The sequence below is a fragment of the Papio anubis genome, chromosome 9 (genome assembly GCF_008728515.1).
Source record: "Papio anubis isolate 15944 chromosome 9, Panubis1.0, whole genome shotgun sequence".
NCBI classification, from domain to species: Eukaryota; Metazoa; Chordata; class Mammalia; order Primates; family Cercopithecidae; genus Papio; species Papio anubis.
In genome coordinates this window covers 106,528,736-106,542,287 of record NC_044984.1, presented here as the reverse complement: position 1 = coordinate 106,542,287, position 13,552 = coordinate 106,528,736, and the positions used below count along the sequence as shown (strand labels likewise).

The window sequence follows — 13,552 nt, the reverse complement described above, 5'->3', positions numbered from 1 at the left end:
ATGGTAGATACTGCATAATTTCCTTTGCCAAAGGATTACATACTCCCATAAACAGTGTTTGAAAGATTCCCTTATCATTTCACTCTGCATGTAACTTAGTGTCGTGGTTGATCTGTGTGAACTCTTTGGGGAGTTACCCAGTGCTGTTATATTTTTTAGGTATGGTGGATATTGCCCGACAGACGGTTGAATTTCTCTATGAAGAGAATGGTGGCATCCCAAGAGATCTTTATCTTCCCACCATTGAAGACATTAAAGACGAAGCAAACAAGTTCACAATTGATAAAGTTCGAAAAGGTTTTGCTTTCCTCCTTACTCCACCTATGAAATTTCCTTTGAAATGAGAGGTTGAATTTTCCTTAATGTGCACAAGCAGCTGGTAGCTCTCCTAGGGTGACTCTCCTTACTCTTTGAGCTGACCTCTTCCACACGCCCCATGTGAAGCCTTAGAGCAACCCTGGTGGAGCCCTTCCCGCTTCCCAGAATTCAGTAGCATTAGCTGAGTGGGGCAGGCAGCTGTACAAGAAGAGAGGTAGGGCCCAGGCTGAGGATTACAGATGGGCCTCTCAGGCTTAGTCCTGTATTCTGAGATGATAAACCACATGCACATGGCTAAACTGGGCTTTTTAGAATTTTAATAAAATGTATTCTCTTTGGTTAAAAATCTATTGCATATTTTAAAGAATTGAGGGAAATACAGAAAAGCACAAAAAAAGAGAATTGAAAACCACTATTTTTAGAGTTACCAGAAGACTTTCATAAAAATACCAGAACATCGTAGGCAAGGCAGGAGGAATATATATTTACTTTTCATCTCTCTTTTTTTGCGATGTAATTCACACATCATAAAATACCCTTTTAAAGTATACAATTTAGTGGTTTTAGTGTATTCACAAAGCTATGCAACCATCAAAACATTGCCTCTAATTCCAGAACATTTTCATCCCCACAAAAAGAAATCGTGTGCCCTCATCACTTCTCATTCCTCCCTCCCCTCTGGCCTCTGGGAACCACTAATCTACTGCTACTACTGATACTGCTATGAACATTTGTGTGTACATTTTTGTGTAGATATGTGTTTTCATTTCTCTCAGGTATATATGTGGGAGTAGAATTGCTGTATCACATGGTAACTTTATGTTTAACTTTTTGAAGAACAACCAAACTAGTTTCCAAAGTGATTACACCATTTTACATTCCCATCAGCAATGTACGAGGGCTCCAGTTTCCCCACATCCTTGCCAACACTTGTTATTAATTGTCTTTTTTATTTTGGCTATTTTAGTGGGCATGAGGTAGTACCTCATTGTGGCTTTGACTTGCGTTTCTCTAATGACTAATGATGTTGAACATCTTTTCATTTGTATCTTTCCATTTCTCTTTGGAGGAATGTTTATTCAAATTCTTTGCCCACTGGCCAAGGGCGGTGGCTCACACCTGTAATCCCAGCACTTTGGGAGGCCAAGGCAGGCGGATCACCTGAGGCCAGGAGTTCAAGACCAGCCTGGCCAACACGGTGAAACTCCATCTCTACTGAAAATATAGAAAATAGCCGGACCTGGTGGTGCACGCCTGTAATCCCAGCTACTCCGGAGGCTGAGGCAGGAGAATCACTTGAACCTGGGAGGCAGAGGTTGCAGTGAGCCATGATCACACCACTGCACTCCAACCTGGGCCACAGAGCAAGGCTCTGTCTCAAAAAACAAACAAAAAATTCTTTGCCCACTTTAAACTGGCTTATTTGTCTTTTTATTCTTGAATTGTAACAGCTTTTACAACGTTCTATTATATTACCTTCCCGACTGAGTTGTGTTCTTGCTTGGTTATAACAAAACTGAGGGTTCTGTTAAAGCCCGTAGAGCTATTTTATTTCATTTTATTTCATTATTTTATTTTTATCTGGAGAGCTATTTTAGACGCTAAATGTAAGAACCCAGATGCAGTGGTACTTTTTCCTGAAAAACTTCTCCCTCTACACTCCTCAGGTCTCACAGTAGTAACCCGCTCTCCAGACAGCAATAATGTAGCCAGCAGTGCTGTTGGAACTGCTCTGCCAAAATTTGCCATCCGAGGGATGCTGAAAACCTTTGGGCTTCATGGAGTCGTCTTAGATGTTGATTCAGTGAGTGAACAGCCATTCTGATTAATAAGCTGTTTTATGTATACTGAGGCTGTCATGCCCAGATTCTCAAGTACCTTAAAAAGTGATTATACAGATAAGTTTCTCTTCAAATCAAGGACGAAGACACAAAGCAAAAATGCTCTAATGCCAATTGACTTGCCTGAGCTTTCCTCAGGGACTCAGATCAGGGCTGACAGTAGATAGTAGGCTGTCCAGTCTCAAAGCTGTCAGTGCCTTCAGACCACACCACTTCTACCATTATTTTCTGTCCGACACGTTCAGACTGTTCCTGCATTGTATCTACCTAAGTTCCCAGGGAAAAGTCCCCATTGTCCTTGATGAATGGTTGATCTGTCATTGTCATGATGGTCATAGAGACACAAATCAAAGAAATAGGCTGGGCATGGGGCTCATGCCTGTAATCCCAGCACTTTGGGAGGCCGAGAAAGGAGGATTACTTGAGCCCAGGAGTTCAAGGCCAGCCTGGGCAACATGGTGAGACCCTGTCGCTGCAAAAAATTAGCCAGTCATGGTGGGCATATCTGTAGTCCCAGGTATGTGGGAGGCTAAGGTGGGAGGATTGTTTGAGTCTGGGAGGTCAAGGCTGCAGTGAGCTGTGATGGCGTCAGTGCTCTCTAGCCTGGGCAACAGAGTAAGTCCCTCTCTCCAAAGGGAAAAAAAATTTGTGTCATTTTGATTACGTCATCTCACTGATTCTCTCAGCCTCAATTTCTGTATCTGTAAAATGAGTGTATTAAACTGGATCAGTAGTTTCCTCCTCCATTTTGCAAAGCTCTCTCCTAGAACACAACTAGGACTTTTAGGGGTGGGGGCAGAGAAGTAAGAGAGTGAGAGAGGACAAGGCCAGAGCTTTCTTTTGAAAAGAGACTGTTTGAAAGCCATGACTGTGATTCTGAGGTTGCATGCACATCCTTGTATTTGAGAAGCTTCCTATGCAGGAAAAACTGGTGAAATAATATACAGATCAAGCCTGAGAGTCTCTGATAAAATATTAATATTATCAATCACTGTATAGATATAAACTTTGGTATCTGTCAAGAGAGATACAGATGATATTAGATTCCATTAATGCTTTGAAATTTACCTTGAAAAAATGTACATCTTTAGGCCAGGTGCGGTGGCTCATGCCTGTAATCCCAGCACTTTGGGAGGCCGAGGCAGGTGGATCAATTGAGGTCAGGAGCTTGAGACCAGCCTAGCCAACATGACGAAACTCCATCTCTTCTGAAAATACAAAAATTAGCTGGGCATAGTGGCGCGAACCTGTAATCCTAGCTAGTTGGGAGGCCGAGGCAGGAGAATCGCTTGAACCCCAGGGGCAGAGGTTGCAGTGAGCCGAGATCATGCCATGGCACTCCAACCTGGGCAACAGAGCAAGACTCTGTCTCAAAAAAAAAAAAAAATTACATCATCTGACTATTTTGTCAGAATGTAATTTAACTCATTAAATTTGTTTAGAGGGGCTATTGACTGGTGGTCTCTGAGGTGAACTTTCAAATGGAAAATTCCATCAATAATACTGTTAATCTCCCACTGCCTTCTGATGCAAACTTCTGACTCTGATTATAAGAAAATACATGGCCGGGCGCGGTGGCTCAAGCCTGTAATCCCAGCACTTTGGGAGGCCGAGACGGGCGGATCACGAGGTCAGGAGATCGAGACCATCCTGGCTAACACGGTGAAACCTCGTCTCTACTAAAAATACAAAAAAAAAAACTAGCCGGGCGAGGTGGCAGGCGCCTGTAGTCCCAGCTGCTTGGGAGGCTGAGGCAGGAGAATGGCGTAAACCCGGGAAGCGGAGCTTGCAGTGAGCTGAGATCCGGCCACTGCACTCCAGCCTGGGCGGCAGAGCCAGACTCCGTCTCAACAAAAAAAAAAAAAAAAAAAATAAGAAAATACATTACTGACGATATTTTTGAGCAATCTAAATGTGTGAAAATAAAAGTTAGAAAAATAGAAATGTCCTTATAGTAATCATTCTGTTATTTCTATGGTAATTTCTCTCCATTTTAATAATCCCTAAATGAAAATTGCATTGGTATTTGCATCCAAAATGCATATGTATGAGCTTACTTTTTATGTTCCTAGCAATAAAATAGAGATATCAGACAGATTCCCTCCTTTTAAGATATTATTAACATAAAAACAATGAACATAAATTTTACCTAGCAACAGTGTGTACTGGAAATATAGCACTATTCTCTTTAAATTGCTAACTTATGATTACATTGAAAATCTTTATTGTATCCATTAAAATTTTCCATCTGGTATGGAAAAACTAAAACACTCAGTACTAAGCAGATGTCTTTGAACTTAGACTAAATCAATGGCATGAAACTAGCATTTATTGCTATAGTCTGGTTATATATATGTATAAATATATAGATATATATATTAGTCTGGTTGTGTGTGTGTTTATGTATATATTATCTTATACTGTTTTTATTTTGATTAAAGTTTTTTTTTTTTTTTTTTTTTTTAATAACTGGCTTTTGGCCTTTCTAGTATGTCGTTAATTCACATTTATATTTAAGAATTCATTTAAAATCTCTGTGATTCCTGGCTGGGCATGGTGGCTCACGCCTGTAATCCCAGCACTTTAGGAGGCCAAGGCAGGTGGATCACTTTGAGGAAAGGAGTTTAAGACCAGCCTGGCCAACATGGTGAAACCCCGTCTCCACTAAAAATACAAAAATTAGCTGGTCACAGTGGTGGGTGCCTATAGTCCCAGCTACTTGGGAGGCTGAGACAGGAAAATCTCTTGAACCTGGGAGGCAGAGACTGCAGTGTGCCAAGATGACGCCACTGCACTCCAGCCTGGATGACACAGTGAGACTCCATCTCAAAAAAAAAAAATAAGATCTCTGATTTCTGATGTTTGTTATTTTGTTATTTTCTTAGAAAAGCATATAGCAAGTTTATATAATAATAAGACTACTTATGTGTTTCAACAATGTATTGTGAATTCTCTTTCATTTGTTTTGTCTATGAAATTGCAATTAGTTACAGATTATAATACCTAAAAGCCTGGACTAAAAATACACACACATACACACACACACACACGCACACACACGTACACATGGAAAACAAAAGCAAACAGCACAAACAGACATTTTCTTTTCCTATTGTAGGTGAATGAATTGGTGCAGGTAGAAACATACCTCCGCAGTGAAGGTGTGCTGGTGCGATACTGGTATCCCATTGATATGTTGGAAAGGCCCCCAGCAGGCTACCGAAGGACTGCCACCAATGGGCTGGTCACACTGGACAATACCAACCTTCAAATTCACAGGTACAGTTGGGCCCTTCTTTCTACTGGGTCACAGAACTCCACCAACCTCACTCTACCACATGTACCATTTATCCTCGGCAAGAAAGTTTTTCCTTCAAAGCTAACACTTAGAGAAGGCAGCTAATAAAGATAACAGCAAAATTGCAGGAGGTGTGAAGAAAAGTCAGGGGATCTAGGGGCCAGGCACGGTAGCTCAGGCCCGTAGTCCCAGCACTTTGGGAGGCCCAGGTGAGCAGATCACTTGAGGTCACAAGTTTGACACCAGCCCAGCCAACCTGGTGAAATAGCATCTCCACTAAAAATACAAAAATTAGCCGATCTTGGTGATGGGCACCTGTAATACCAGCTACTCTGGAGGCTAAGGCAGGAGAATCTATTGAACCCAGGAGACGGAGGTTGCAGTGAACTGAGATTGTACCACTGCACTCCAACCTGGGTGACAAAGGGAGACTCTGTCTCAAAAAAAAAAAAAAAGTTGGGGGATCTAGAATCATCTGGCTTATGCAACATGCACGCTGCTGTGATTTGGAGGGACTACTGGGTAGCTAGAGATTGACTGACTCATTGAACTTAAGACCACCCAAACGCTGCAATGCAGTCTTAAACGGAGACAGCAAGAGGTCTTGCCATCTAGACAGATAAGCGTATCTGGAGTTCCAGTGAGAGATGAGAACTGGAGATACACTCAACTTGGTTCAAAATTGTCAACATCGTGAGAATTTGTGATGGCTAATGGATGAATAGCCATCACATTCCACAGGTTGGAAGAGCGTCGTGGAGTAAGTTACAGAGAGTAAAGCAAGTCAAGAAAAGGTAAGAAGATGTCCAGATACAGTGTAAGCTTCTTTCCCTGTGAAGCTGATCAGGTATTGCTTGAGTGCTTTCTATGTGCCTAGCACCATGCAGGCTTCCAGAAGAGAAGAGAAGGTGTTCGAGGCATGTGCCTGCCCTCAGTGGGCTGAAACATAAAGATCTGGCAAAGCTCCCTCATAGTCACCATTACCAATTCCCCTGGGAATTATTCCTTTCCATCTTAAAATTTCTTGCAATAATTCAGAGGAAAATATAATAATAAATGGAGTTCTCTAATAAAAATTTCCAGAAACTATTTTTCATGCTGTTCATCCATTAGCCATCACAATTTCTCGTGATGTTGACAATTTTGAACCAAGTTGAGTGTATCACCAGCTCTCATCACTCACTGGAACTTCAGATATGTTTATCTATCTAGACGGCAAGACCTCTTGAGATAGGCCATCTCCGCTTGAGATTGCATTGCAGCGTTTGGGTGATCTTAAGTTCAATGAGTCAGTCAAATTCACAAGACCAAAACAGGTCACATGTGACCTTCTTAGCTTTACTTAGCAAGATATAGGACAGGAAGTAGGCATACCACAGGCAACATCACGAATGTTTCTTCAACAGGGGTCCTCACAGTCATCCCCATAGAAGTTCAGGGGCTATTCCCTGACCCTACCTACTGACCCCACCTACCTACCCAAGTGTCAACTCCAGTGTGAAGGAGAAATGTCCCACGGCAGGGCTCCTGCAGCCAGTGACTGAACAGCCCCATGTCCTAACCCAAGCTGATATATCTTGTGAACACTCCACAGGCATGACTTCCAGGGATTTCAGCAAGAGGCATGCCCAGTTACAGGCATCACCATGCTCCAGAAGCCTCAAAGCTGTGGCTTCCCACCAAGAATGTTCTTCACAGTCCTCCCCATTTAGACACAGCTTGCCTGTGAGGGGTCACTAGTATCATAAGCAGTGCCTTGTGATGTTGCCGACATTCTTTGTCACGTTTTCAGAAGAACTGACTTTAAAACAGCTTAACCAAAGGCAGTTCTGAGGTAGACAAGGATACGGTTTTGTTGACCCTTAACTCACAAATAATCTCATAAGGCCCTAAAATTTAGTGTGTGAGGTGGAATCTGAATTTTTCCCCAAAATCTCCTCTACCACTGGCCTCCCCATATCTGGAAGGGGCGCCATGAGCCATCCTTTTTCCTCAAGAGAGCTGTCGGCAAGTGCCATTGACTGTTCCAAAATATGTCCCCATCTGCACATGTCTCCATTCCCACCTCCACCACAACAGTCCAGGCCTCAGCTCTCCTCTCCACAACAGCTGGAGTGATCTTTAAGACACAGAAATCAGCTCTCCCTCCTCTAATGCACACCTTCCCATCGAGTACATTCAAACCCTAACCTGCCTCACAAAACCCCACAGGAGCCTCTGAGCTTGGCAGCCCCTCATCTGTGGTGCTCACACAGCTAGTGTGCTTCTTCCTTAGGGATGGCCCGAGTTCCCCCTGACTGTCTCATTCTGTGATTCAGATCTCAGTGAATTCTCACCTCTTCAAAAAGCTCTGCCCTCACTGTCTGAGGTGACTGTCCAGGCGCTCTTTGTCAGGAATCTACAGTATTTTAATGCTTTCCCAGGACCTGACATTTTTACTGCTGTTATTTTGCTTGTTTGTTAAAGTTTGTTCTTGTGGGCTGGGTGCGGCGGCTCACACCTGTAATCCCAGCACTTTGGAAGGCCAAGGTGGGTGGATCACTTGAGGCCAGGAGTTCAAGACCAGCCTAGCCAACAGGTGAAACCCCAACTCTACTAAAAATACAAAAATTAGCCGGGTCTGGTGTCATGTGCTGATGGTCCCAGCTACTCAGGAGGCTGAGGCATGAGAATCACTTGATCCCAGGAGGCAGAGGTTGCTAGAGTCCCCAGTGCCTAAGCTAGGGCCTGACACACACTGTAGACCCAAAACAGATGCTGAAAAAGGTCCCCAAACATACACGCTTGAATATCAACATGGTATTATTAAGAAGACATACATGCTTGAATGTCAACATGGTAATTAAAAGCTTTTAAAGCTTTATTTAATAAGTCTTTTGGTCATATTTTTTAGCAAACATCTTTGATAGATGAAACCTGTTGACTGCTGACTAGCAACTGAGAGAGAAGGCAAGAAAGTCCTTGTAGAGTTACAGTCAACTTACAAGTGTAGGACGTTTACTCGGTGTTACTGCGGTGGTCTTGGTATTGGAAGACATAGGAAACATGCCATGCAGATCTGTGTGATCATTCAGTGGTTGGATTTCTGGTCCTAGCACAGATTTTCATCAAGATTGTTTTCTGTGCTAAAGCGGTCACAGTGGTTTTAAAGAAGACTTTGGTGAGCTGGCCTGGTGGCACACACCTATAGTCCCAGCTATTTAAGTAGGAGGCTGAGGCGAGAGCATTGCTTGAGCCCGGGAGTTCAAGGCTGCAGTGAGCCGTGATTACCAGTGTCCTCCAACGTGGGCAACAGAGCAAGACCTTGTCTCAAACATTTTTTTTTTTTTTTTTTTTTTTTTGAGACGGAGTCTCGCTCTGTCGCCCAGGCTGGAGTGCAGTGGCGCGATCTCGGCTCACTGCAAGCTCCGCCTCCCGGGTTCACGCCATTCTCCCGCCTCAGCCTCCGAGTAGCTGGGACTACAGGCGCCCGCCACCACGCCCGGCTAGTTTTTTGTATTTTTAGTAGAGACGGGGTTTCACCATGTTAGCCAGGATGGTCTCGATCTCCTGACCTCGTGATCCACCCGCCTCGGCCTCCCAAAGTGCTGGGATTACAGGCTTGAGCCACCGCGCCCGGCCATTTTTTTAAATAAATAAATAAAGAGGATTTTGGAAAACAGAGGCTAGAGCAGCAGTGGCTTCAGAGGCATTAGCAGTGCACGGTGTCCAAACCGGGGCTGCAGGTCAGATGCGAAGCAAGCTCATAGCCAGGCGCGGTGGCTCACACCTGTAATCTTAGCACTTTGGAAGGCCGAAGAAGGAAGATCATTTGAGCCCAGGAGTTCAAGACCAGTCTGGGCAACATAGAGAGACCCTGTCTCGGCTGGGCACAGTAGCTCACACCTGTAATCCCAGCACTTGGGGAGGCCGAGGTGGGCAGATCACTTGAGGTCAAGAGTTCGAGACCAGCCTAGCCAACATGGTAAGGCACCGTCTCTACTAAAAATTCAAATATCAGCCAGGCATGGTGGCACACACCTGTAATCCCAGCTACTTGGGAGGCCGAGGTAGGAGAATCGCTTAAACCTGGGAGGCGGAGGTTGCAGTGAGCCGAGGTCACACCACTGCACTCCAGCCTGAGTGACAGAGCAAGACCCCATCTCAGAAAAGGAGAGAGAGAGAGAGAGAGACCGTGTCTCTACAAAAATAAGAAAAAAATAGCTAGGAGCAGTGGTACATGTCTGTAGTCCCAGCTATTCAAGAGGCTAAAGCTGGAGGATCGCTTGAGTCTGGGAGGTCAAGGCTGCAGTGAGCTATGATCACGCCACTGCACTCCAGTCTGGGCAACAGGACCCGTCTCAAAAAAGCCCAAGAAAACAAAACAAGCAGTTCTGTCCCTGGTAACTTTGGCCTATAAAGTCTGAGGTGAAAGCCATGGGGAGAACCGTGGAGTTCTCAGCTTGCCCATTCAGTCCTTACCAGTTTTGCTGCCATTGTCCTAATGTGCTTTGTTAATGCAGTGAACACATGGGCTTCCAAGGAAGGAGGAGACAGGAGAAGTGTGTTTATTATTCATCCTGGCATGAGAACCACAGAGACTGGTGTTGATAAGGAAGAAACCACCTACGATGTAGTTTCTTAGCTGTCTTCTTTTTGTTTATCTTCACTTCACACATACACTCATCAAGTGTTCCATGTGGGGTTGTTTCTTTAATTGCCATTACACCTAAATTAGAATTATGATATACCAACATTAAATTTAATTAGAGTCAGTAGGAATATCAAATGACCCCCGTGGGTTCAGAGTGAATTTGGGGCCTAGGTTTTTGTTTTTTAGAAACAGTCTTGCTCTGTCACCCAGGCTGGAGTGCAGTGGCACAGTCATAGCCCACTGCAGCCTCCAACTACTGGGCTCAGCAGTCCTCCCACCTCAGCCTCCCAAGTAGCCGAGACTACAGGGCGATTTCTATTTTTTTGTAGAGAGGGAGTGTCACCATGTTACCCAGGCTGGTCTCAAACTCCTGAACTCAAGTGATCCTCCTGTCTTGGCCTCCCAAAGTGCTAGAATTACAAGTGTAAGCTATTGCACCTGGCCCCGTAAGATGTGCTTAGGCACTAATGAGCTGTTATTCAAGTTGAATGCCGATCACTTCACAGATTTATCACATAAAAAAAATGCCCACAATGGTATTTTTGTAATAGCTTTATTGAGATATAATTCACATACCATACAATTCACCCATTTAAAGTACACAAGTCAGTGGTTTTTATTATATTCACAAAGTCGTCCAACCATTACCACAATCAATTTTAGAACATTTTTATCACCCCAAAAGAAACCCCATACCCATAGCAGTTACTTCCCTTCCTCCTTTCCTACCATCTCCTGGCAACCACCAATCTATTTTCTATTTATCTGCATTTTCCTCTGGACAATTTACAGAAATGGAGTCCAATATGTGGCCCTTTGTATCTGGTGTCTTTCACTGAACATGATGTTTCAAGGTTTATTCCTGTTGTGGCATGTGTCAGTCTTTCATCTGTTTGATGGCTGAATAATACTCCATTGTATAGACTTACCATTGAGTTAATGGACACTTGAGTTCTTATCACTATTTGGCTATTATGAATAATGCTACTATGAACATACATGTGGGTCGGGCGCGGCGGCTCACACCTATGGTTCCAGTGCTTTAGCAGACCGAGGCGAGCGGATCACGAGATCAGGAGATCGAGACCATCCTGGCTAACACAGTAGAACCCCATCTCTACCAAAGGTGCAAAAAATTAGCCGGGCGTGGTGGCGGGAGCCTGTTGTCCCAGCTACTTGGGAGGCTGAGGCAGGAGAATGGCATGAACCTGGGAGACAGAGCTTACAGTGAGCCAAGATCGTGCCACTGCACTCCAGCCTGGGCGACAGAGTGAGACTCCGTCTCAAATTTAAAAAAAAAAAAAAACAAAAGCAAAAAACATACATGTACAAATTTTTGTGTGGACGTGTATTTTTATTTTTTTCCCTACAGTACTTTTTTGAGCTGGGAAAAATCAAACTTAACAATGTGACTTTTGTTTAAAACTCAAGTGACTCCCTTAGGGTTTGGAACATCAGGCTGGAAGAGAAGCCTGAGATGGGATCCTCTCCCTTCAGAACCTGCGGCCTGGTCCCAGTATGGGGGCCGGAGCATCAGGGCTTTGAGCATCTCACCTACCTTTTCCCTTGCAGGGAGCTGCTGCGCTGCGAGGCTGCGCTGGCCAGGCTGTACTGCCGCATGGCCCTGCTCAATATCTTCGCCCCCAAGTTGCCTCACTTGTTCACCCGCCTCTTCCACATCCCTGCCATCCGGGACATTACCCTGGAGCACCTGCAGCTGCTGTCCAATCAGCTCCTCGCGCCTCCCCTCCCAGGTAAAACTTGGCTTTGCTGCTGTCACTCTGGAACTCAGCACCAGGCGGTGCTATGCATAGTGTAGTCATTCCCCGCGTGAGGGCGAGAAGTGCCTCATTGTGCGCATAGGCTCATGTGAGAAATTGCACCCAGGAACTGGGATTCTCCTGGCAGGGCTTTCTCACTCTTTGAAAAATGTAATGGATTACTCTCTTGAGTCATTACTCTGGTAAGCATTCATCGGGTTTCCCAGAATAATTGTGGATCAAAGAAAATTAAGTATTATTTATGAAGCCAAGTCACTGTATTGTTGCCACAGACAGTGTATTTGACATTAGAGAGAAAGGGAATGTTCCTGTCATCAGCGTCCTCCAAAGCAGACCTATTTGGTTCATCATAAGTTCTGGTGAGGCTGTTCCAAAGGTCAGCCCTTGGCATGAGGGCTGTATCTGCTACCCAGTGAATGCCAGGTGATGAGTCTGCCCTCAGCCCTGTCCAGGACTGAGGGGCCCTTTCTGTCTTCCCCTGGCATCTTAGCCTCTGACCTGCCCCCTTGATCTCCCAGCAACTAAGATGGAAACAAGAGGTCTTAGCTGGGCATAGTGGTGGGTGCCTGTAGTCCCCAGCTACTCGGGAGGCTGAGGCAGGAGAATCACTTGAACCCAGGAAGCGGAGGTTGCAGTGAGCCGAGATTGTGCCACTGCACTCCAACGTGACAACAGAGCAAGACTCTCTCTCTCAAAAAAAAAGAGGTGAGGCAGGCAGGGGGCACCCCTCAAAGCTCACTTGCAGATAGCATTCTGAGCTCAGTCAGCATCCTGGGTAGCTGCCCTCCAGCTGACAACTGTGGGGTCCCACCCAGCCAGGGCATGTATGCCCTACATCTCTACTGGCCCATATGAGCACCTGGGGTCCACAGCCCACCCCAAGAACTTAGATGCCCTGAAACATACCTGGAAAGCATCAAGTGTGGTGGCAGAAGCTTTGCCATGATGATCTAACAAGCTTCTCTACAGGCTCTGCCCTGAGGTACCCTGCGAGGGCGGGCCAGGGTAGTCAGACAGATCAGGCTCTAGGAACCCCTGGATCCAAGCAGCCCCATTTGATATATTTCATAGACCTGGGCCTCTCTTTAGATTTTATTTTAGGAAACAGTTTCACAGCTGAAAAGAAAGCAAAAGTATGATGCCCATTGATCTCCTGGGTCCCCCTCCACCATCCTAAAGCAGAGGATCTGATTGCCGGCATCTGTTATCCAGGACATCATATCCAGGATAACCCTCCCATCTGGGGTTTCTGGATGGGTTATTCATTGTCTGTTACTTAGACTCTCGCAGCTACTGGCTGTTTTGATTCTTGTCAACTTCTGTTTCCTTTCCGTCCCCAGACGGCACCATCAGCTCCAGCTCAATCCTCCTGGCGCAGTCTTTACAGCATTGCATCCATTCCCAGAACTGCTCCGCCACGGACCTCTTTTACCAGGGCAACTCCCAGACAGTGAGAGAGTGGCTCAACGTGGCCATCACCCGGACCCTGCACCAGGGCGAGGAGAGCCTTTTAGAGCTGACGAAACAGATCTGCTCTTTCCTGCAGGTAGAAGTCTAAAGCTCATGTTCCTGCAGTGTGGTTACCGTTTTTTACTGGGAGTCTCACTGGCTTGCTGAAAATGACTCTCCTTTCCCCTCCAAGTCCCCATTCCTCTCAATTTCCTTTTCCTAGAAGCTCTTC

The 13,552-nt window shown here is 45.2% G+C and overlaps 1 protein-coding gene across 11 annotated transcripts in view; it reads left to right on the top strand.

Moving 5' to 3' along the window:
- The window catches only part of HECTD4 (HECT domain E3 ubiquitin protein ligase 4), a 232,906-nt gene that overhangs the window by 184,684 nt on the left and 34,670 nt on the right, over positions 1 to 13,552 (top strand). For all 11 annotated transcript variants that reach the window (XR_002515862.2, XM_021922968.2, XM_021922963.2 and 8 more), the window contains 5 exons: positions 160 to 297; positions 1,986 to 2,122; positions 5,278 to 5,438; positions 11,663 to 11,844; positions 13,212 to 13,417. Coding sequence is in view for 10 of the 11 variants with exons in the window: in XM_021922968.2 (XP_021778660.2) it covers positions 160 to 297; positions 1,986 to 2,122; positions 5,278 to 5,438; positions 11,663 to 11,844; positions 13,212 to 13,417 (824 nt within the window). In the remaining variant the exon portion in view is untranslated. The remainder of the gene's footprint in view (positions 1 to 159; positions 298 to 1,985; positions 2,123 to 5,277; positions 5,439 to 11,662; positions 11,845 to 13,211; positions 13,418 to 13,552) is intronic.